Source organism: Anomaloglossus baeobatrachus, chromosome 5 (assembly GCF_048569485.1).
Source record: "Anomaloglossus baeobatrachus isolate aAnoBae1 chromosome 5, aAnoBae1.hap1, whole genome shotgun sequence".
NCBI classification, from domain to species: domain Eukaryota; kingdom Metazoa; phylum Chordata; class Amphibia; order Anura; family Aromobatidae; genus Anomaloglossus; species Anomaloglossus baeobatrachus.
In genome coordinates, this window is record NC_134357.1 from 138,852,054 (window position 1) to 138,876,212 (window position 24,159).

A 24,159-nucleotide genomic window follows, 5' to 3' on the forward strand; every position below is an offset into this window, starting at 1 on the left:
AGAAATAGTTATGTAATTTTTTTTTTTTCTCAGCTCGCCGTGTTTGGAAGAACTACTTACCTGCAATCAATGGAATTGTGTTTCTTGTGGACTGTGTAGACCATTCACGCCTTATGGAGTCCAAAGTGGAGCTCAACGTAAGCTATCATTTACACATTAAAAATTAAAAAAAAACAAAACTGTCTGAGATATTAGTCCCTTGCCATAAAATGAGGTACCTGTACATCAGTTGCTGGAGAGGGCAGCGTGTGTGAAGAAAGTGCGGGCTGCGCTCCCTCCACATGCGGTCTATGCAAGCTAACCAGCATCTGCCCCTGACAGCCATGGCCGGAGCTGAGCGCTGACTGCTGCTGTTAGCCATTTAGATAGCGCTGTCAATCTCTGACAGCAGTGTTTTTAAATGGAGCGATTTGAGATTGTGGGGTGCCGATGGATTACTAGGAGTCAGGTCCTGCTGATTGCCTCCATCGCTTCTATCTTTGTACTCCTGTGAAGCTCAGCCACTGACTGAACTTCATAAGAAATTCAATTTGATGTTGTACAGCAGATTGCCAAAGCCATATGTCATACTGCAGTCGGAGTAGCTGGTTCCCTAAGAAAGGAGTGCACGCCTTTACCGCCTCTGTGCTGTAGTGCTTACTCGTGACGCTCTGAAGCTGGTTAGCTCATTGGAATAGACTGCCATCCGTCCACCCTCGCTTCTCCTCCAACATGAACATTCAACTAGGCTGAACTGTCAGTCTTCAGGAACCCACTGCTTTAGGCAACGGCAAGAGTTACTCCTGAACAAAATGTAAAAAAAAAACCCACCCTTTTATTCGATGGATTCAGCATTTCACTTCTGCAAAATTCTGACTTTGGTCAAAATCATTTATTCGATTTTTAGCCCAACTCCTGTGTGCACAGGGCTAATATGATTGTGAAATAGAGGAAAATACATGCTTCACTTGTAAATGGTAGATAGTGAAAAGAGGAGAGGGAATGGGAGCAGCTGGTAGAAAACAGACTGTGTATTAGGCCTAGGACACGTGGTGAGAAAATCGGAGCAAGTGGAATGCGATAAAAAAAATCGCATTCCACTCGGACCAATATTACTCTATGGGGTCTCTCCCATGAGCAATTATTTTCTCATCCCTAATTGGGCCAAGAAAACCGTTGCAGCATGCTGCGAGTTTAATGTGATCCTGTTTCACTTGCACCCATTCAAGTCTATGGGTGAGAAAAATATCACACTGCACTCGCGTTACACTGGTGTTCTGCGAGTGCAGGGCAAGAATAGCGATAGCCGGCAACGGAGGAGAGAGGGAGATAAATCCCCCCCCACCGTCTACAGCTGTGGTCTGATCGCACGATTGGACCACAGTTGCATGACACTCGGCTCCCGCTGTGCTGCGAGCGTGTGCAGAGTGTCATGCGAGGACATGCAGTAATCCTCATGTGGCCTCGGCCTAAAGGGTGCTTTACACACAACGATATCGCTAGGGATCTTGTTAGCGATGTGACACGTCCAGATCGTTGTTACGATTTGGTGAGATCGTTCATAGGTCGTTTTGTAGCGGTCACACGTACACATCTCACAAACGACGCTATATCGTTCAGCGATATATTGTTTGACCAAGTCGGTCGTGTGGATGTTGTTCGTCGTTGGCAGGGTGTCTCAAACGTAGCAATATGTCTGCTGCGTTCCAAACGACGAACAATATTTTGAAACTGAACGATGTGTCAACGATCAACGATTTTCACCCTATTTGCGATCGTTCGGAGTCGCACGTAGGTGTCAGACACAACGACGTCGCTAACAATGACGGAAGTGCGTCATGAAAACCGTGACCCGGACGACATATCGTCAGATAAATCGTAGCGTGTAACGCCGCCTTTAGCCTGTTACTGGGTACAAACAGTGAACATAGGAGGAGATCTATGCTGGAGAGAGTGAGGGATGGTGCTAACAAAAGGAAATGTTCAGAGAGAAAGGTGGCAGGACGCTGTCCACTCCCCGACCAATCCTATGCTGGATTCTGTATGGTCAGGTCTGTGGTCGCTCTGCCTAGGCTCCTGTGTGAGTTATTGCAGCAGGTTGAACTTTCATGCAGATCAGGACCCGTTGTCAAGAGTTCAGCATCACCTGATCTGTATGAAAGTTAAATTTGCTGCAATAACCCAATAGGAGCCTTGACAGAGCAACCGCAGACCTGACCATACAGAAACCTGCATAGGATTGATTGTAACCTGAGCCTGGTTACATCTCATTACATACAAGGAAATTTGTGACTGGTGATTATATCACATCATCCCATAATTCTATATACAATATATTGTGCACATACATCAGATATTATATACAGGATGATATGGGATTGGCACACTGATGTCCACACTATCATGTAAAGGCCATCTGGTGTCTGTACTCAGCCTACACAGCTGTGCAGCAGTATACAGAATATGTGGTGATTGATATGTGACTGGTATCTTATATACTATGATTAGTGATGAGCGAGCGCTACCATGCTTTGGTGCTCTGTCCTCCTAATGAGCAGTTGGACGCTCAGACAGGCTCGACTTGTGTACAGAGTAATAGTAGTCAATGGGGAAAGATCATCTGGAAAAATGCCTGAGTTCCCCATTGATTTCCTGTATTCTCGGTACACCAGTCGAGTCTACCCGAGTGTCCAACTGCTCGTTACAAGTACAGAGCACCCGGGCAGGGTAGTGCTCGCTCATGACTAGCGATAACCTGTTTTTTGTTTTTTTTTGTTTTTTTTTTCTCTGGAATACTCAACCTTGATTGCTCCTCCAGCATCCAGCCCATGTTGAGTGTGCAGATGTAGATCTCCACTTATAATGTATCCCAGTCACATACTCAAATGGCAGTTTTGATGATCAGTCTGTAGTAAGAAATTCTGTAAAAGCAAAAAATAATGACACTTTTAATTTTAGGTAAAATTGCCTACGTTTAATTGGTTACTGGTTAAGGGTCCTACTCAATAAATCTGAAAATTGGAAACTCTTCTAAGTTTAGCAAGGATAAAATGAGATAAATCTTTGAGGAGTATGATAGAAACATTGTAAGATTTTGTGTTTTTGTCATTGCAGGCTCTCATGACAGATGAAACAATATCAAACGTGCCAATCCTTATCCTCGGTAATAAAATTGACAGACCTGAGGCAATCAGCGAAGAGAAACTGAGAGAATTATTCGGACTTTATGGACAGACCACAGGAAAAGTAATGACCTATTTACTGTGATAAGTGGGTTGGCCGCTTTTCGGATCCCCGCATTAGCTGTTGATTTCAGGGGATCACATTGCTAGCAAGCTGTGGCATCAATGTATCGCATTAAAGGGACCTTGTCAGTCGGATTCGTGCTGCCCAAACCACAGGCAGCATAAATCAGGCTAACTGCGTGATTGCCGATATGTTTTCCTGTGAAACGCTTCACTATTTCAGAGAAAAACTCTTTTAAAGGTAACCTAACAGCGGTTACATTCTGTCTGATCCACAGCGTAATTCTAGCCAGGTATGTTTGAAATGGTGCAGAGTTTCATAAAAAAAAAATATATACTTTAATAGTCGTCAGGAATGAAACCGCATGGGGAAGACCAGTTGAAAAGCCTGGTCACTTGTGGCTTTTCCCTGCTCGCTGCCAATGACAGGTCTCTCCCTATATTCTGACACATGGAGCAACACATTGCTCAAGGGCAGCGGGTGGGGAGAAGCTGCTGGGGACTTCGCTTGCTGACTAGTCTCCTGTACAACATGGTCCCTGGCAGCTTTTAAGTGTGTTGGGGGGGGGGGGGGGGTTCTGAAGTTCTGCAGCAGTCAAACATACCAGGCTGAGTTTATGCAGCCAGTAGTTGACGCATGTTTCCTGTGGTTCGGGCAGCCTCTGCCAGCTTTCAGGTTCCCATTAAACATCTGGTTGGGGATCATAGGGGGAGATGAGACTATTTCTTTTTCGCTCCTAATTGGGAGACCCAGACAGTGGGTGTATAGCTACTGCCTCTGGAGGCCGCACAAAGAACTACACTTAAAAGTGTAAGGCCCCTCCCCTTCTGGCTATACACCCTCCCGTAGGAGTACAGATTCCTCAGTTTTAGCTTTGTGCGCAAGGAGGTCAGACACGCACGCATAGCTCCATTGTTTTTAGTCAGCAGCAGCTGCTGACTATGTCGGATGGAAGAAAAGAGGGTCTATACAGACTCCCAGCATGCTCCCTTCTCACCCCACTTATGTCGGAGGTGTTTGTAAGGTTGAGGTACCCATTGCGGGTACGGCGGCAGGAGCCCACATGCTGATTCCTTCCCCATCCCTTTTTACAGGGCTCTGGGTGAAGTGGGATTTACCGGTCTCCAGGCACAGAGACCGTGCTCCATCTACAGCCCCTGGAGAAGATGCTGGATGGAGCGGAGTACATCAGGGACATGGCCCTGCTTCCTCAAGGTACTCTGTGTCCCCGTGTATCTGGCGCTCACACCGCAGCATGCTGGGTGTTGTAGTGCGCCGGGGGACATCAGCGCTGCGGCGCCTGTGCCATGGCCTCATTCAGCTTTGCTGAAGCAGGCACATTTATGGGAATAGTCCGCGCCGGCCGCTGGGACTGCGGCGCGGCTGGCACTTGTAGTGCGCCGGGGACTTCAGCGCGGCCTGCGCTTTTACGGCGGCCGCGCTGATAACTACAGTCCCCGGCTCTTGCGGCCTGCTTCCTTTCGTTCCCGCCCCCAGACCTGCCAGTCAGGAGAGGGGCGGGACGCTGCCCACGCTAGAACTCGGTCGCGCCGGCCGCTTGAACAGCGGCGCGGCTGGCACTTGCGGTGCGCCGGGGACTTCAGCGCGGCCCGCGCTTTTACGGCGGCCGCGCTGATAACTCGAGTCCCCGGCTTTTGCGGCCTACGTTCGTTCGTTCCCGCCCACAGACCTGCCAGTCAGGAGAGGGGCGGGACGCTGGCCAGTGCATCGGCGCTGAGGGCTGGAGTCGTTTTTACATACTCCAGCCCTCACAGTCAGCACAGAGGGGACACTGTTCCCGCACTTTTGTTTGGGAACTCCCACGGACCGCCCCTCTCCACAGAAGCCTGCAGCCATTCTTGCTGACACGCTGAGCTGCAGAGGGGAGCCGGGGAGACCCAGACAAGGCATTCTGCAGCCTCTTACCCGCTGTTCAGCGGGCGGTAAGCAGCCCAGTGGGCTCACCCCCTCTTGTGCTCGTAGTATCCTTAGTATTTTGTGGCTACAAATACTTGGTATTGCATAGCGCTGGTCGCCCTTTGGCTATAGACTCTCTCACATGCAGAGAGCCAGCAGCATGTCGCCCGTAAAACGCAAGGGTGCCAAGGCACAGACATTGTATGCTTCCTGCACCGCATGTGGGACTTTTCTACCGGCAGGCTCCACGGACCCCCATTGTGTGCAGTGCTCGGCCCCTGCGGCGCTTGCACAGTCGGGACCTCTGCTGGACGTGTCCCAGGGTGTACCACCTGTGAATGCTGTCCAGGTGACAGGGACTGAGTTTGCAGCTTTTGCTGACAGAATGTCTCTCACTATGTCACAAATTCTTGACACATTGCGAGCTAGGCCTGTACTTCAGACCACGGACACTGTGCATGTATTGCCCCCTGGTCCCCCTCAGCTCCTAGCTCCGGGACGGGCATCTACACCTCAGGGTGAAGACTCTGACTCGGACGATGGCCCCGGGCAGCCTAAGCGGGCTCGTTATGACGGGCCTTCACATTCATCTCAATGGTCTGGATCCCAGCGGGATGAATCTATGGGTGATGAGGCGGACTTAACTGATCAGGATTCTGATCCTGGGACCGCTCTCAATCTAGATACACCAGATGGTGACGCCATAGTTAATGATCTTATATTTAACATCAATAAGATGTTGAATATTTCCCCACCAGCTCCTCCTGTAGAGGAGTCAGCTTCGCAGCACGAGAGAATCCATTTCAGATACCCTAAGCGTACATTAAGCACTTTTCTGGACCACGCTGACTTCAGAGACGCAATCCAGAAACCCCACGCTTATCCTGAAAGGCGTTTTCCTAAACGACTTAAAGATACACGCTACCCTTTTCCCTCTGAAGTGGTCAAGGGTTGGACCCAGTGTCCAAAAGTGGATCCTCCAATTTCCAGGCTTGCAGCCAGATCCTTGGTTGCTGTTGAAGATGGAGCGGCACTTAAAGATGCCACTGACAGGCAGATGGAGCTCTGGCTGAAATCCATCTATGAAGCGATTGGAGCGTCATTAGCGCCTTCTTTTGCGGCCGTATGGGCACTCCAAGCTATCACGGCCGGGCTTGCGCGAGTCGACTCAGTCACACGTGCATTTGCCCCGCAGGTAGCACCATTGACCTCGCAAATGGCGGCATTCGCGTCGTACGCGATTAATGCTGTTCTTGACGCTACAAGCCGCACGGCAGTGGCGTCAGCCAACTCAGTTGTTTTGCGTAGGGCTCTGTGGTTGAGACATTGGAAAGCAGATTCTCATTCCAAGAAGTGCTTAACCAATTTGCCTTTTTCTCGTGACCGATTGTTTGGAGAGCGTTTGGATGAAATCATCAAACACTCCAAGGGTAAGGACTCTTCCTTACCGCAACACAGACAAAACAAGCCCCAACAGAGGAGGGGTCAGTCTGGTTATCGGTCCTTTCGAGGACAGGGCAGGTCCCAATTCGCCTCGTCAAAAAAGACTCAAAAGGACCAGAGACGTTCAAATTCTTGGAGGTCTCAGTCACGCCCAAAAAGACCAGCCGGAGGAACCGTTGCCAAAACGACGTCCTCCTGACTTGCGGTCTCCGATGCCCACACCCGCGGTCGGTGGGAGGCTGTCCCACTTTGGCGACATTTGGCTAGCAAATGTCAAAGACCGTTGGGTGAGAGATATTCTATCTCACGGGTACAGGATAGAGTTCGGTTCTCGTCCGCCAACTCGTTTCTTCAGAACTTCTCCACCACCAGACCGAGCCGATGCTCTGTTGCAGGCGGTGGCCGCTCTAAAGGCGGAAGGAGTGGTGACCTCCGTCCCTCTTCAGGAACAGGGTCACGGTTTTTACTCCAATCTGTTTGTGGTCCCAAAAAAGGACGGATCGTATCGTCCCGTCCTGGATCTGAAGTTGCTCAACAGACACGTAAAAGTCAGGAGGTTCCGGATGGAATCCCTACGCTCCGTCATAGCCTCAATGTCTCAGGGAGATTTTCTAGCATCAATAGACATCAAAGATGCGTATCTCCACGTGCCGATTGCACCAGAGCATCAGCGTTTCCTACGCTTCGTCATACACGACGAGCACCTACAGTTCGTAGCGTTACCCTTCGGTCTGGCAACAGCCCCCCGGGTCTTCACCAAAGTCATGGCAGCAGTAGTAGCTGTTCTGCACTCGCAGGGTCACTCGGTCATCCCGTACCTAGACGACCTGCTTATAAAGGCATCCTCTCAAGAAGCATGCCAACACAGTCTGAAGGTGGCGCTAGACACTCTCCAGACTTTCGGGTGGATTATCAACTTTCCAAAGTCTCATCTAACCCCGACCCAATCTCTGACTTATCTTGGCATGGAGTTTCATACTCTATCAGCGATAGTGAGGCTTCCACTGGACAAGCAGTGCTCGCTACGGACTGGAGTGCAATCTCTCCTTCAGAGCCAGTCGCATTCACTGAGGCGCCTCATGCATTTCCTAGGAAAGATGGTAGCAGCAATGGAGGCAGTCCCGTTCGCGCAGTTTCATCTGCGCCCTCTCCAATGGGACATTCTGCGCCAATGGGATGGGAAATCGACGTCCCTCGACAGGACTGTCTCCCTCTCTCAGACTGCCAAGGACTCTCTACGTTGGTGGCTTCTCCCCAACTCATTGTCACAGGGAAAGTCGTTCCTTCCCCCGTCCTGGGCAGTGGTCACGACAGATGCGAGCCTATCAGGGTGGGGAGCGGGTTTTCTCCACCACAGGGCTCAGGGGACGTGGACTCAGGAAGAGTCCACCTTGCAGATCAATGTTCTGGAAATCAGAGCAATCTATCTTGCCCTGCGTGCCTTCCAACAATGGCTGGAAGGCAAGCAGATTCGGATTCAGTCGGACAATTCCACGGCGGTGGCGTACATCAACCACCAAGGGGGAACACGCAGTCGCCAAGCTTTTCAAGAAGTCCAGCGGATTTTGACGTGGGTGGAAAGCAGAGCGTCCACCATATCTGCAGTTCACATCCCAGGCGTGGAAAACTGGGAAGCAGACTTTCTCAGTCGCCAGGGCATGGACGCAGGAGAATGGTCCCTTCACCCGGACGTGTTTCAACAGATCTGTTGCCGCTGGGGGTCGCCGGACGTCGATCTGATGGCGTCACGGCACAACAACAAGGTCCCAGTTTTCATGGCACGGTCTCACGATCACCGAGCGCTGGCGGCAGACGCGTTGGTTCAGGATTGGTCGCAATTCCGACTCCCCTATGTGTTCCCACCTCTAGCATTGTTACCCAGAGTTCTCCGGAAAATCAAGTCCGACTGCCAGCGAGCCATACTCGTCGCTCCAAATTGGCCAAGAAGGTCGTGGTACCCGGATCTGTGGCATCTCACGGTAGGCCAACCGTGGGCACTACCAGACCGTCCAGATCTGCTGTCTCAAGGGCCGTTTTTCCATCTGAATTCTGCGGCCCTGAACCTGACTGTGTGGCCATTGAGTCCTGGATCCTAGCGGCCTCAGGTTTATCTCAGGGAGTTGTTGCCACAATGAGACAGGCTAGAAAACCATCCTCAGCTAAGATCTATCACAGGACGTGGAAGATATTCTTAGCGTGGTGCTTGGCTCAAGGGTTTTCTCCCTGGCCATTTGCATTGCCAATTTTTCTTTCCTTCCTGCAGTCTGGGTTGGAAAAAGGTTTGTCCCTTAGCTCGCTTAAGGGTCAAGTCTCCGCGTTATCCGTATTCTTTCAGAAGCGCTTGGCACAGCTTTCTAAAGTACGCACGTTTCTCCAAGGAGTTTGTCATATCGTTCCTCCTTACAGACGGCCATTGGAACCCTGGGATCTGAACAAGGTTCTCCTTGCTCTTCAAAAGCCGCCTTTCGAGCCTTTGAAAGAGGTTCCCCTTTCTCGGCTTTCACAAAAGGTAGTTTTTCTTGTAGCGGTCACGTCTCTTCGAAGAGTGTCCGAGCTGGCGGCGTTATCTTGCAAATCTCCCTTCCTGGTGTTTCACCAAGACAAGGTAGTACTGCGTCCAATTCCAGAGTTTTCTCCCAAGGTGGTTTCTTCCTTTCATCTCAATCAGGATATCACTTTGCCATCTTTGTGTCCGCATCCAGTTCACCAATTTGAAAAGGGTTTACATCTGTTGGACCTGGTGAGAGCACTCAGGATTTACATTTCTCGCACGGCGCCTCTACGCCGTTCGGATGCGCTCTTTGTCCTAGTCGCTGGTCAGCATAAGGGATCGCAAGCTTCCAAATCCACCCTGGCGCGGTGGATCAAGGAACCAATTCTTCACACATACCGTTCTGCTGGGCTTCAGATTCCATCTGGACTGAAGGCCCATTCTACCAGAGCCGTTGGTGCGTCCTGGGCGTTGAGGCATCAGGCTACGGCTCAGCAAGTGTGCCAGGCGGCTACCTGGTCGAGTCTGCACACGTTTACCAAACACTATCAAGTGCATACCTACGCTTCGGCAGACGCCAGCCTAGGTAGACAGGTCCTTCAGGCGGCGGTGGCCCACCTGTAGGAAGAGGCTGTATGACAGCCCGTTCATGTGGTATCTTTTTACCCACCCAGGGACTGCTTTTGGACGTCCCACTGTCTGGGTCTCCCAATTAGGAGCGAAAAAGAAGAAGGGAATTTTGTTTACTTACCGTAAATTCCTTTTCTTCTAGCTCCAATTGGGAGACTCAGCACCCGCCCTATCTGTTTTTAGGGTTTCGTTTTTTTCGGGTGCACATGTTGTTCACGTTGTTTCTTAAGTTCTCCGATCTAGTTATCGGATTGAATTTGTTTTTGAAACTGTTATTGGCTTTCCTCCTTCTTGCTTTGGTACTAAAACTGAGGAATCTGTACTCCTACGGGAGGGTGTATAGCCAGAAGGGGAGGGGCCTTACACTTTTAAGTGTAGTTCTTTGTGCGGCCTCCAGAGGCAGTAGCTATACACCCACTGTCTGGGTCTCCCAATTGGAGCTAGAAGAAAAGGAATTTACGGTAAGTAAACAAAATTCCCTTCTTTTGGTGCCACTCCGGTCAGCCTCCTTTTCCTTTCACCCTAGTTAATGGACAGCTCTCTCGTGATGTGGATGTTTTCCCAGAAATGCTACTCTGTTTTAGAAACAAAAAACATGAGCCAATCTATGATTCATACCGCTCGTGGTTTGGGCAGCATGAATCAATGGGTTTTTATTAAACTGTCCATTATATTCCCTGGATGCCATTCCACAGGGTATGAATCTTCTCTTCTTAACCGCTTTACAATGGGCACAATTTCCGTTCTTTTTTTGTTTTGTTTTTTTTTTTTGTTGTGTTCTCCCCAGAGCCATAACCTTTTTTTAATTATTTATATATGTATATGTATATATATATATATGTGTGTATATATATGTATATATGTGTATGTATATATATATATATATATATATATATATATATATATATATATATATATATATATATATATATATATATATATATATATATATATATATATATATATATATATACACACATATACACACATATACACACATATACACACATATACATATATATACATATATATATATATATATACACATTATATATATATATATATATATATATATATATATATACATATATATATATATATTATATGTATATATGTGTGTATATATATATATGTGTATATATATATATATATATGTATATGTGTATATGTGTATATATATATATATGTATATATGTGTATATGTGTATATATATATATGTATATATATGTATATGTGTATATATATATATATATATATATTTCTGTCCACATAGACATACGATTTTGGGTTGTTTTTTTTTATTTGCTGGACAAATGGTGCTTTTGAATAATGCCATTAACTTTGCCATATAGTATACTGGAAAATTTGGGGAAAATTCCCAATGGGGAAAAATTGTAAAAAAAAAAAAAAAACCAACACAATTCTGACATGTTTTTTTGGGAATTGTTTTTACAATTTACATGAAAGATGAGTTCCCAGTAAGATTATCCTCGACGGTACTATTACGGCGATACCAAACGTCCAGTTTTTTTTAGTTACATTAGTGGTCAAAAGAAATCAGAATTTTGCTACAAAAAAATGTTGGAGTTTGTCTCTATTTTCCAAGACCTGAAACGTTTTAATTTTTCGGTCAATGGTGTGGTCTAATGACTTATTATGTGCGGGACGAGACAATTGATACCATTTTAAGATAGATATGATATTTTGATAGCTTGTTACAGCATTTTGTGGTACTGCAACGACCCAGAAAAAACAATTTTGGTGATCTTGAACATTTTTTTTGCATACAGTGTTTACCAATCAGGTTAATTATGTTCATAAGTTAATAGATTGGCATTTTCTGACCACAGCGATACCATATGCGTATTTTTTTTTTTATTATCTTTATTTTAATGGTTCAACAGTGGGTTGACTTTAACTTTTATTGGGGTGGGGGGGTTCATGTTTTTTCAAACTATATATTTTTTTTACTTTCTACTGTTTTTAATAGTCCCTCCAGAGAACCTAAAGCTGCAATCATCTGATCACTTGTGCTATATACTGCAGTGCTGTAGCATTGCGGCATATAGTAAAAATCACAGTCTCCTTTTGAGGCCATATGCATTGTTTCAAAGGAGCGCTTCTATGACAAGCACGGAGGTCTTCAGCATCCATCTTTGGTGGCTCACGATCATGCAAGTGGTTTAAAGAGAACCTGTCAGGTAATTTGTGTTCTAACCTAGTAGCAGTGTGATGTGTGTGCTAGTAACCCCTTCCTACCCATCCCTGTGTTGTAATATTGTGTAATGGGAATGTATAAAGATGTGTTTTATTACTTACATGTACGCTATGTAAATGTGCAGGGGCTCTAGCCCCATGGGCATTGCATCGCCTCTGTGGGCGTGATACCATGGATTTACATCAGCGACGCGATCGTCGCTACTGCAGATCCCGCGCGCGCGCTTACCATTCCCACAGCTTTGCTAGCATCTCGTCTTCCGATGCGCTTTGCGCATGCTCAGAAGACTCCTGCGGTTCCAGTCATGCGCAGAGCGCGTCTGAAGACGAGAAGCAAGTACCCGGATAACAAGGCTGCGGGAATGGTAAGAGCTCACGCGCGGGATCTGAAGTAGCGACTCTCACGTCGCTGATGTAAATCCATGGTATCATGCCCACAGGGGTGTTATACCATGGAAAACGTGCAAACGCCCACATGGTGTTGTGACGCCCATGGGACTAGCCCCTCTGATCATTTACATAGGGTACACATAAGTAATAAAACACATTTTTATACGTTCACATTACACATTATTACAACACAGGGATGGGTAGGAAGGGGTTACTAGGCCACACATCACCCTGCTACTAGGTTAGAGCACAGACATTACCTGACAGGTTCCCTTTTAAATGGTGTGATTCAACAGGTTAGCAATTGCTGGCATAGCTCCACTCCACCCGCGATAGTTAGAGGCAGGTCCTTGTTGTAATACACAGCGATTACCTGCAAAGTATGGGGCAGACTCCTCACATGAGCCCACATCATACACCTACTTCCAACTTGTGCCATACATGGACAGTAGATGTTGTGAAGGGTTTAAAGGATACAGGATTTCCCGAGTAAGTCAGCCACCTAATCACCCCTGCAGACGTCCCCTGTACTATGACATATTGCGTTTCATGCTTCTAACTTGCTTATTCTTCCATCTGCAGGGTAACGTGCCACTGAAGGATCTAAACGCTCGGCCCATGGAAGTGTTTATGTGCAGCGTGCTGAAGAGGCAAGGCTACGGTGAGGGCTTCCGCTGGCTCTCGCAGTACATTGACTGAAACTTTTTCCCCCCTCTCCAACTCTTCCCTTTGAAACAACAAGAAAACAAATAAAAACAGATTATACTATACAGAGTTCAACTCCTCCGGACCTGATCCAGACGGACTTCTCTCAGTGTGGGGCAGACTCACGAAGGCAGTGATTAACACATACAACAACCAGGAGTCTTGTGGGGCGTCCCTCCTCTGATCAAGAGTCAACTCAAAAGACCATTCTATTTTTAAGAAACTTGTCAACTCATACAGTCTCCCTCCCAGTTTTCTTTTTTTTTTTTTTTCCTTTTCTTTAGCTTATTTGGTCCGGAGTTACGTTTTTTTTTTCTTTTTTTCTTAAATCTATTTAATGGTATTTACATTTATCACTAAATACTGATCCACGTATCATAACTTTAGACGTCCACAATAAACATAGTTTTTGGGCTGGCCTGCTCTCTAATAATGATTTTGCTATAGACACTTGGGTAACATGGATTGGAGCATGGTTGAGGCTCCGTGAGGGATGAGCATTTTGTGCTTTTGCTTTATTTTTTTTTTTTTTTTTTTTCACTTGTGTGAAGTGAAAAGTGCCCTTTTGAAGCAAAAGTATTTGTATTTTCCATACATGCTGTTCTAAGTCTTCATTTCTTCACTGCCCTTTTAGATAGTTGTTTGTGGCAATTCTGCTCTCCTCGGCCTGAGAAATGTGTCTGGTGTCCTTTTTATTAGCTTAAAATTAACTCTCACTATAAAGTGTTCAAAGGATCTAATGGAAATCAACAGGTTTTGGTGCGGCTTTTTTTATTTTTTTTCTTCCCAGACTTGAGTGTACTAACAACAGAAAGGATATATGTAAAGAAATGTCTATACAGTTTACATCATATTTTCTCAAATTATGGTTTTAGTTGCATTTTAAAAACCACCGGTTTGTCCAGTTCCCACTTTGCAACCTATATAGAATTTGCAATAAAGTAAAAACACTCAGATATTTCTTGTGAATTGGTTTTTGCCACCCGGTTTATGTTAAGTATGAGATCTGTTAGACTTGGATTATGAATAGCAGCTTCCAAGCAGTCATGATTAGGGATGAGCGAATAAACTCGACAGTATTCGTTACTCGCACAAATATTATGGTATTCGCGATATCCGTTACTCGTCGAGTATTTTCATATTCGCCTCGAGAGTTTTCAGTTCCCTCCCCACATGTTTGGCATCTGATTTTTCGGTACCTAAACATGCGGGGTTGCCTGCCAATCACAGTAATGCTATAGCCATCTTTGCTCCTGGCATGCACAGTGAAAAAAATAGACATGCGATCTTCTGCCAATTTGTGATAAACAGCACAGGTAAAGTAGATAGCTGCAGACTGCAGCCCGAGCTGTGTGCTTTATCTTGGCTAGTTAAAGACACACAGCATGGGGAGCCTCTATTTTTCAGAATTACTTAAATAATTAAAATAATGGGGGCTCCTGCTTGTTTTTAATAACCAGCACAGATGAAACAGACAGCTAGGGACTGGTATTCTCAGGCTGGAAAGGTTCCATGGTTATTGGGCCCTCCCTAGCCTAAAAATAGCAGCCCACAACTGAACCACAATTGGTGCATTCATTAGATTTTATACGCAGATGTGAGTGAACCCTAAAACCAATATCTTTGGTGAACTGATCTTTCCATAGCTTGTTTACTCTGATCAACAAGTATTTTTGGCACCTATGGATAGAAGTTCTCAAGGAAGAGAGATTCTGGTAGAAGAAAAATGTTTTTTGTACCAACATGGTGTATGAGACTTTGGAAAAATTTAATTCACACACTGTGGAGTATATATACTGTGAAAACTGTCCAGGGGATTAATCCTGTCCGTTTATGCTGCGTTTATTCCTGCTTTTTGTAGTATAACTTGTGGCAGAACTCCAACATCTTCATGTGAGTCATTCTCTTTAATAGTCTTGAAGTCCCCCGTTTGCCCACACATGGACTTTGGTAGGTGGCCTGTTGGCATCTAGCGATAAGGCCATGTACACATGTTGAGTATTTGGTAGTCCGCATGTGCACAAGCCCTTATCTCTAAATGTTAACAGGACACCTTTTTACCTCCCAGTATTTGTAGCCAAAACCAGGAGTGGCTGATAAATACAGAAGTGGTGACCTGTTTCTATTATACATTTCCTCTGATTGTTCCACTCCTGGTTTTAGCTTAAAATACTGAAGCAAAAAAATCCATCAAATACTCAGTGTGTGCACTTGGCCTTCGACATTAGTAGGAAATAAATTGACCCACCCTGGCATTGAAATTGACTATACATTTGTCATGTACAATCACTCTATTTGGTGCCATCAATTTGCCTCCCGATACCTCCTTCCTCATATGGGCTTTCTGGACCTACTGCATTTAATATGGCTGCCACAGTGCTATACGGAGCAGAAGTAACCCTACCACCGAAAGAAAGGCGGGGGAATCGTGGTTCGGACGTACCGCGGCACTTGCCATGCTGTGCAGTGAAACGCAGAGAAGGGGACTGCAGCAAACAGGTGAGGTAGGATGACTAGACAGGTCAATCTGTGGTCAGAGGGAAGGCCTCCATGGTCAGACTTGTTTTCTCAGCACTTTCTACACATGCTCAATCTGGTACAGAAATGAAGGGGCTTATTTAGTTTCAAAATTCCCCAGATCTGACACCTTCCATAACAATTTTACCCTAATCCTTTTGTAAAGAAGTGTGTAGCGCAAGTGCATTAAAATACTTACTGCTTTTCTCTGGTTTCCAGTACTGCTCAGTTTCTCCTCTGGCCCATGTGACCGCTCTTCAGTTTCTCCTCTGGCCCATGTGACCGCTCTTCAGTTTCTCCTCTGGCCCATGTGGCCGCTCTTCAGTTTCTCCTCTGGCCCATGTGGCCGCTCTGCAGTTTCTCCTCTGGCCCATGTGACTGCTCTGCAGTTTCTCCTCTGGTCCATGTGACTGCTCTGCAGTTTCTCCTCTGGTCCATGTGACTGCTCTGCAGTTTCTCCTCTGGTCCATGTGACTGCTCTGCAGTTTCTCCTCTGGCCCATGTGACTGCTCTGCAGTTTCTCCTCTGGCCCATGTGACTGCTCTGCAGTTTCTCCTCTGGCCCATGTGACTGCTCTGCAGTTTCTCCTCTGGCCCATGTGACTGCTCTGCAGTTTCTCCTCTGGCCCATGTGACTGCTCTGCAGTTTCTCCTCTGGCCCATGTGACTGCTCTGCAGTTTCTCCTCTGGCCCATGTGACTGCTCTGCAGTTTCTCCTCTGGCCCATGTGACTGCTCTGCAGTTTCTCCTCTGGCCCATGTGACTGCTCTGCAGTTTCTCCTCTGGCCCATGTGACCGCTCTGCAGTTTCTCCTCTGGCCCATGTGACCGCTCTGCAGTTTCTCCTCTGGCCCATGTGACCGCTCTTCAGTTTCTCCTCTGGCCCATGTGACCGCTCTTCAGTTTCTCCTCTGGCCCATGTGGCCGCTCTTCAGTTTCTCCTCTGGCCCATGTGGCCGCTCTTCAGTTTCTCCTCTGGCCCATGTGACCGCTCTGCAGTTTCTCCTCTGGCCCATGTGGCCGCTCTAAGCTTCACTAGCCACTGTGCAGTGTAGTGCTGAATATAAGCGGATATGGTTACCCATGCTGTGTGATTGTGCAGACATTGACCACTGCAGTTGGGGTTGACTTTGGCAGCATGCATCAAAAGTTGCACAGTGTGGATCTTATTTTATTGGTATGTTCACATATTGTGTTTTTGCTATGAAAATGAAGAATTTCACTGCCCCAACAAATCAAATGAGATGTTTGAAATCTCATCTACACATTGATTATTTTTTCCTTGCATATTTGAAGCAGTGATAAATAATTGTCAATTCTTTTGGTGTTTTTGCAGTGGTTTTTTTTCACTTATTCTAATTGGGACCCCCCTCACCCACCCACAAAAATGCAGTGACAAGACAGCAAAAAAACACACCTTTTTGTGTCGTGGTTTTCCTGACAAGACACGTGTTTTTTTGTTTGTCTTTTTTTCATGCAGAAATGTCTGCAGCAATACTTGTGCACATACCCTAAGGCCTGTTTCAGATGTCCGTGTTTAATCTGGTACAAGCAACACGCATGGGTATGGTCATATGTGTCACACATAACATCTGTGTTTGGATACGTGTGACATCTGTGTGACATGTACCGGAGAAAACACGAGTCTTTGAAATAAAAAGATTTTCTATATTCACCTGTATACAGCGCTGCTTTCTTCGGCTCTGCTGTCTCCTGCTTCTGACCCCCACTAATTATACTCATTGATTATTCACTGCACTGAGGACCTGGAAGCAGGAGCATCGCCAGGGACAGCATCGCCGGAGACCGGTGAGTATCCAGCAAGCAATGTGCATGCAGTGATGTCCAGGAGGTCATCAAAGTTTCCAATGAACTCTGATGACCTCCTGATGACACCCCCGTGACACCTGCGGTACAGTGGGTGTCACCACAGTGACTTCACAGGTTCATCAGAGTTCATTGGACGTCACTGCATACACACTGCTTGCTGGATACTCACCTGTAACCGCCGATGCTCCCTCTTCCAGGTCCAAGGTGCAGTGAATATTCAGTGAGCATAATAAGCGGGGGTCAGAAGCAGGAGACAGCATAATCGAAAACCACAGTGCTGGATACAGGTGAATATAGATATTTTTCTCCAGTACGTGTCACACTGATGTCACATTGATGTCACACGACTCACCTCAGTGTGCGATCCTTGTGACACCCGTGATGCCGGAGGAAAAGACGGACATGTCTGCATGTGTACGTGTGGGGCCATTTGGTCCGTGTGAAAACACGGACATGTGTTTAACTCCAGAGAATAACATAGGTACGTATGGTATCCATGTTAAAAATGGATGTCACATGTACCTAAAACACGGATGCCTGAAACCGGCCTAAGAGTAAGGACACATGGAGTAGCCAGGTAGCATTTTAACAGCTTTTTTTACCTGCAGAAGCTACAATCGACCAACCAGTTTTGCAGAGGAAACCGCTTCTCCCCCCCCACCCCCGGAAAATAAAGTGATTTTGTTTTTACAAGCAAATCGCCAAATAGCGGATAATTGCCACTGACGTTTTCAGCTGCACTATACCCTGCAGGGCTGTCCTAACACCTCCTGGATCTTTGGAAACAGTTGATCTTTGAGGCTGTTTAGATTCTATTCTTTATTCATGGCAGTGTTTTTAGGTAACATTGTAAGTGAGCCTGCCGGGGATGAACAACCCCAACCATAAATGGTCCCAGGATGCTTTATACTATGTTCCCACGATGAGCTTTTGATTTTGCAGTATTTCTGCGCTGATTATTCCATTTAGGTTACTTGCATTTTTTTCATTGCATTTGTGTGTGCGTTATTTTAACGTGCAGTTTTGATGCTGGGTTGTTTTTTTTGTCTCTTTGGCCGGTTATGCTTTGAAACCTGCATTATTTTTTTATACTTCCTGGTATTTGGCTTTAGCAAAACTTTGATATACTTAGATGCTAACTACATACGTTGTTGATGTTTTTCCGCTGCAGAAACGCACTAAGGCCCTGTGCGCGCTTTCTTAAGAAAATTCCGCAGGGTCTGAAAGATTACCGCACTCGCGGTAAAAAAAACGCAGCAAACTGCACCCGAAAACCGCATGCGGTTTACCGCGGTATTGTTCGCGGTATTGCCACGGTTTTGCCACGTGCGGGTTGGTACATGTGTTTTATTGCATTCAATGCAATAAAGCACATTGAAAAAAAAAATAAAAAAAAAAATCATTTCCTTCTGAGATAGATAGTAGATAGATAGTAAATAGACAAATAGATAGAAGAATAGATAGAGGGATAGACAGAGGACAGATCGCTGCATTTCTCCCGAGCGGTAGTGAGTTCACATTACCGGCCGTGGGAAATGCCCTGTGGTTACCTCTGCTGTCTCGCTGGGAGGCTGCATTCAGCGCTGTGTCATTTGCGGCTGGATGCAAGCATTGCGGGACGTGGATTACGCCAGAGCTGTGTGTTTTGGGGGGCTTAATAAAAGGGTGAACGAGGAGGCTTATTTGTGTTTTATTTAAAATAAAGGATTTTTCGGGGTGTGTTTTTTTCACTTTACATACGGGTTGATCATGTCAGCTGTCTCAGACGCTGCCATGATCAAGCCTGGACTTAGTGGCGGCGATCCGCCGCCATTTACTCCTTATTACCCTGTCTGCCACCGCATCTCTGCCACAGGAAGACCTGGGGACACTCCGGTACTGCCGCATAATGGATGTGACAGTCCCGGGGCAGCTGCAGGCTGATATTCTCGGCTGCGGGAGGAGGGGGGGGGGGGAATTAACCCTGCCCCTCGCCCTCCCCAGCCTGTGAATACCGGGCTGCCGCTGTGTGTTTACCTCGGCTGGAAGGTAAAAATACAGCGGAGCCCACGTGTGTTTTTTTTTTTCTATGTCAGTTTGCTTTCTATGTGTATTCTATAGGTCTGTGTGTGAGTGCGATATGTGTGTGTTCTTTGTCTGTGATGTGTGTTTTTACGCTCTGCTCCGCTTCCTCTTCCTGTCATAATGACATCACTTCCCTGCAAACCGCAGGCAGCGATGTACATTACCGGAGGTAAACCGCGAAATACCGGAGGGAATAACGCAGGAAAACGCAATGAACTGCACAGAATTTGCTGCCTGCGTTATTCCCTGCGGGATTTCACGATTACATGGCAGTCAATGTAGTGAAATCCCGCATCTATCCGCGGAAAAGAAGTGACATGCAATTGTTTTTGCTGCGGGATTCATGCAGCTGTCAAAATCCGCATAGTGCGCACAGCACTTTTTTTCCAATAGGTTTTGCTGGTGATTCACTGCAGAGATGTTATGAACATTTTCTGCAGCGAAACATGCAGCAAATCCACGGCAAAAACCGGCAAGTGCGCACAAGGCCTAAACACGTGCTTTTTTTTTTTTTTTTTTTTTTAATGTGCAGATTTTCTGCATCTAGTGCAAGTCTGAGGAAAATCTGCACGGAAAACTGTGTCCCCACAAGAGAAATTGACATGTGGATTTGTAAGCTGTAATGCACGTTAGTTTATGCATGCTAAAAAAAAAGCACAAGGGTCATTCATTTCTATAAATTACATCCATTTTGCTGGAACTATAAGGCTGTGCGCCTACGATCAGGGTTCACAACATTTTGCATGCAGCGTTTTCACGGCGTCCAAAACGCTGCGTTCTACAGTAAGAAATCCCATGCCCACTGCTTGTTTTTCCCGCAGTGTACACTGCGACGTGGCTTCCCGAACCGCAGCATGTCAATTTATTGCTGCGCAGCCGCAAGTGTTCTCCGCAGGCAAAACAGAGAGTCCGTAGCGCCCCAAAACCTGAGCGTTGGCACAGGCAGCTGCTGACTCCTGCGGACAGCACTCGTGTTCCTTGTAGAAGAGGGCACTACATTCAGGACGCAATATGTCAAGATCGTGGGCACATAACATAAGATGCAGTGTTTTTGACGCAGCTAAAATACACTGTCAGCAACTCACCAACAGTTTATTTTGGGAACCTACCTTACTGGTGGCATGACCCAGAACTCATGGTAGTAGTCACCTTGTATCCTCTAGTCAATCATTTTTCCAAATTCTGCAGTCTGAAAGAGGATTCATCCTAAAAAATAATTAGCAGGAAGTAGAGGGATTGGACTACAAATGTGCAGCTTTTGCATGCAGTCAAAAAGGTCACTCAAAAATATATGGTTAAAGGCAGAGCCGGCTCCAGGTTTTTGTGGGCCCCGGGTGAAAGTCTCAGCAGGCCACGCACAAAATATATAAACAGTGTGTGTGTATATATATATATATATATATATATATATATATATATATATATATATATATATATATATATATATATATATATATATATATATATATATATATATATATATATATATATATATATATATATATATATATATATATATATATATATATATATATATATATATATATATATATATATATGTCTGTAGTTAGCAAGTGTTTGTGTAGCAGCTGTACATGGTCTGGGTGCTGTCTGGGTGTGGCGGGGGGGTGAGAGCGGTGTTGTTTGTGTGTTGCGTTGTTTGTAGAGCGCTGTGTGTCTGTATCATTGTGTATGTGTGTTGCGCGGTTTGTGTGTGTTTTGGGGGAGGTATGTTTTGTGCAATGTGTGTGTTGCGCGGTATGTGCGTATATTTGTGTGTTGTGTGTGTCTGTGTAGGGCAGTGTTTGTGGTTCCCAGTGTGTGTGTGTGGTGTGTTGTGCAGTGCGTGTGTGTGTGTGTGTGTGTGTGTGTGTTTTGGGGAGAGATGTGCACCCCCCCATCGTGCTCCATCCCCCATGCTGCGCACCACCCATCGTGCTCCATCCCCACTCCCCATCGTGCTCCATCCCCCATGCTGCGCACTCCCCATCGTGCTCCATCCCCCATGCTGCGCACTCCCCATCGTGCTCCATCCCCCATGCTGCGCACTCCCCATCGTGCTCCATCCCCCATGCTGCGCACCCCCCATCGTGCTCCATCCCCCATGCTGCGCACCCCCCATCGTGCTCCATCCCCCATGCTGCGCACTCCCCATCGTGCTCCATCCCCCATGCTGCGCACTCCCCATCGTGCTCCATCCCCCATGCTGCGCACTCCCCATCGTGCTCCATCCCCTATGCTGCGCACTCCCCATCGTGCTCCATCCCCCATGCTGCGCACCCCCCATCGTGCTCCATCCCCCATGCTGCGCACCCCCCATCGTGCTCCATCCCCCATGCTGCGCACTCCCCATCGTGCTTCATCCCTCATAGCTGCGCACTCCCAAACGTGCTCCATCTCCCATGCTGCGCACCCCCATCATGCTCCATCCCCACTCCCCATCGTGCTCCATCCCCACTCCCCATCGTGCTCCATCCCCCATGCTGCGCACTCCCCATGGTGCTCCATCCCCCATGCTGCGCACTCCCCATCGTGCTCCACAGTCACACATCAGACATTAAACACGCACACATCTGATCGCATACACTCACACACACACACCCCACTTCTCCCTGTGCCCACCGGTGGCCGGTCCCAGCAGCTATGCTGCACGCCGTGCTCCTCTGCCGACACTGACCGATCCGATCGCATACACTCACACACACACACTCACACACACCCGATCGCGCACACACACACACACACACACACACATCTGATCGCTTACACGCGCTGACACAATCACAACATCCGGAGCTACCACATGCTTCCGGCCATGTGATCCTCCGGCAGGTCCTGGAAGATCACTGCACAGTATCGCCGCCGAGAAGCAAGCGATATCACGGGATGTTGTGAGTATGTGGATGCGATTGTGTGTGTGTGTGTTCGTTCGTTCCGCCGCTGCAGGACCTTGATGCGCTCACCTCGTGTGGGGGGTGGAGCCTGGGCGATCGGCAAATCCAAGCGAGGGGGGCGGAGCCTGGGCGAGCGGCCAATCCGTGCGGGGGGGGGGGGGGAATGGCGAATCCGTGAAGCCGAGCGGCCAATCCGTGCGGGGGGGGGCGGGGCCATGGCGAGCCCAGGGGCCAATCCGCTGTTTGTCACCGTAAGGACATGGCCAATCCGTGCGAGGGGGGCGGACCCGAGGCAAGGCGTGCGGCCAATCCGTGCAGGGGGGCGGGGCCATGGCGAGGCCAGCAGCCAATCCGCTGTTTGTCACCGTAAGGACATGTCCCAGGACACAATTTTGGAGCAAGACAGACAGACAGAATAAGGCAATTATATATATACTAGAAGGTGGCCCGATTCTACGCATCGGGTATTCTAGAATTTACGTATTGTGTAGTTCATGTATGATTTTTGTTATATATATATATATATATATATATATATATATAGATGTTGTTGTGTGTAGTTACCAAGTGTTTGTGTAGGGCGCTGTACATGTTCTGGGTGTGGCGGGGGGTGAGAGCGGTGTTGTATGTGTGTTGCGTTGTTTGTGGAGCGCTGTGTGTCTGTAGCGTTGTGTGTGTGTGGTGTGTTTTGGGGGGAGGTATGTTTTGAGCAATGTGTGTGAGCGGTATGTGCGTATATTTGTGTGTGCTGCGGTGTTTGTGTGTTGGGTGTTGTGTGTGTGCAGCGTTGTGTGTGTGTGTGTGGGTGTCTGTGTAGGGCGTTGTTTGTGGTTCCTATGCTGCGCATTCCCAAACGTGCTCCATCCGCCATGCTGCGCACTCCCAAACGTGCTCCATCAGCCATACTGCGCACTCCCCATCGTGCTGCATCCCCCATTCTGCGCACTCCCAAACGTGCTCCATCCGCCATGCTGCGCACTCCCCATCGTGCTCTATCCGCCATGCTGCACACTCCCAAACGTGCTCCATCCGCCATGCTGCGCACTCCCAAACGTGCTCCATCCGCCATGCTGCGCACCCCCCATCGTGCTCCATCCGCCATGCTGCGCACTCCCAAACGTGCTCCACCCGCCATGCTGCGCACTCCCAAACGTGCTCCATCCGCCATGCTGCGCACTCCCAAACGTGCTCCATCCGCCATGCTGCGCACTCCCAAACGTGCTCCATCCGCCATACTGCGCACTCCTAAACGTGCTCCATCCGCCATACTGCGCACTCCTAAACGTGCTCCATCCGCCATACTGCGCACTCCCCATCGTGCACCATCCGGCATGCTGCGCACTCCCAAACGTGCTCCATCCGTCATGCTGCGCACTCCCAAACGTGCTCCATCCGTCATGCTGCGCACTCCCAAACGTGCTCCATCCGTCATGCTGCGCACTCCCAAACGTGGTCCATCCGCCATGCTGCGCACTCCCAAACGTGGTCCATCCGCCATGCTGCGCACTCCCCATCGTGCACCATCCGGCATGCTGCGCACTCCCAAACGTGCTCCATCCGTCATGCTGCGCACTCCCAAACGTGCTCCATCCATCATGCTGCGCACTCCCAAACGTGGTCCATCCGCTATGCTGCGCACTCCCAAACGTGGTCCATCCGCCATGCTGCGCACTCCCAAACGTGGTCCATCCGCCATGCTGCGCACTCCCAAACGTGCTCCATCCGCCATGCTGCGCACTCCCAAACGTGCTCCATCCGCCATGCTGCTCACTCCCAAATGTTGTCCATCCGCCATGCTGCGCACTGCCAAACGTGCTCCATCCTCCATGCTGCGCAC

General features: G+C 47.8%; 1 protein-coding gene across 2 annotated transcripts in view; it reads left to right on the forward strand.

The window, feature by feature from the left end:
* SAR1A (secretion associated Ras related GTPase 1A) overlaps nt 1–13,975 on the forward strand; it is a 52,616-nt gene extending 38,641 nt beyond the window's left edge. For both annotated transcript variants that reach the window (XM_075347235.1, XM_075347236.1), the window contains exons 5-7: nt 34–137; nt 3,094–3,225; nt 12,897–13,975. In XM_075347235.1, coding sequence (XP_075203350.1) covers nt 34–137; nt 3,094–3,225; nt 12,897–13,013 — 353 coding nt within the window. In that variant the 3' untranslated portion in view covers nt 13,014–13,975. The remainder of the gene's footprint in view (nt 1–33; nt 138–3,093; nt 3,226–12,896) is intronic.
* Nucleotides 13,976–24,159: the final 10,184 nt, after the last annotated feature.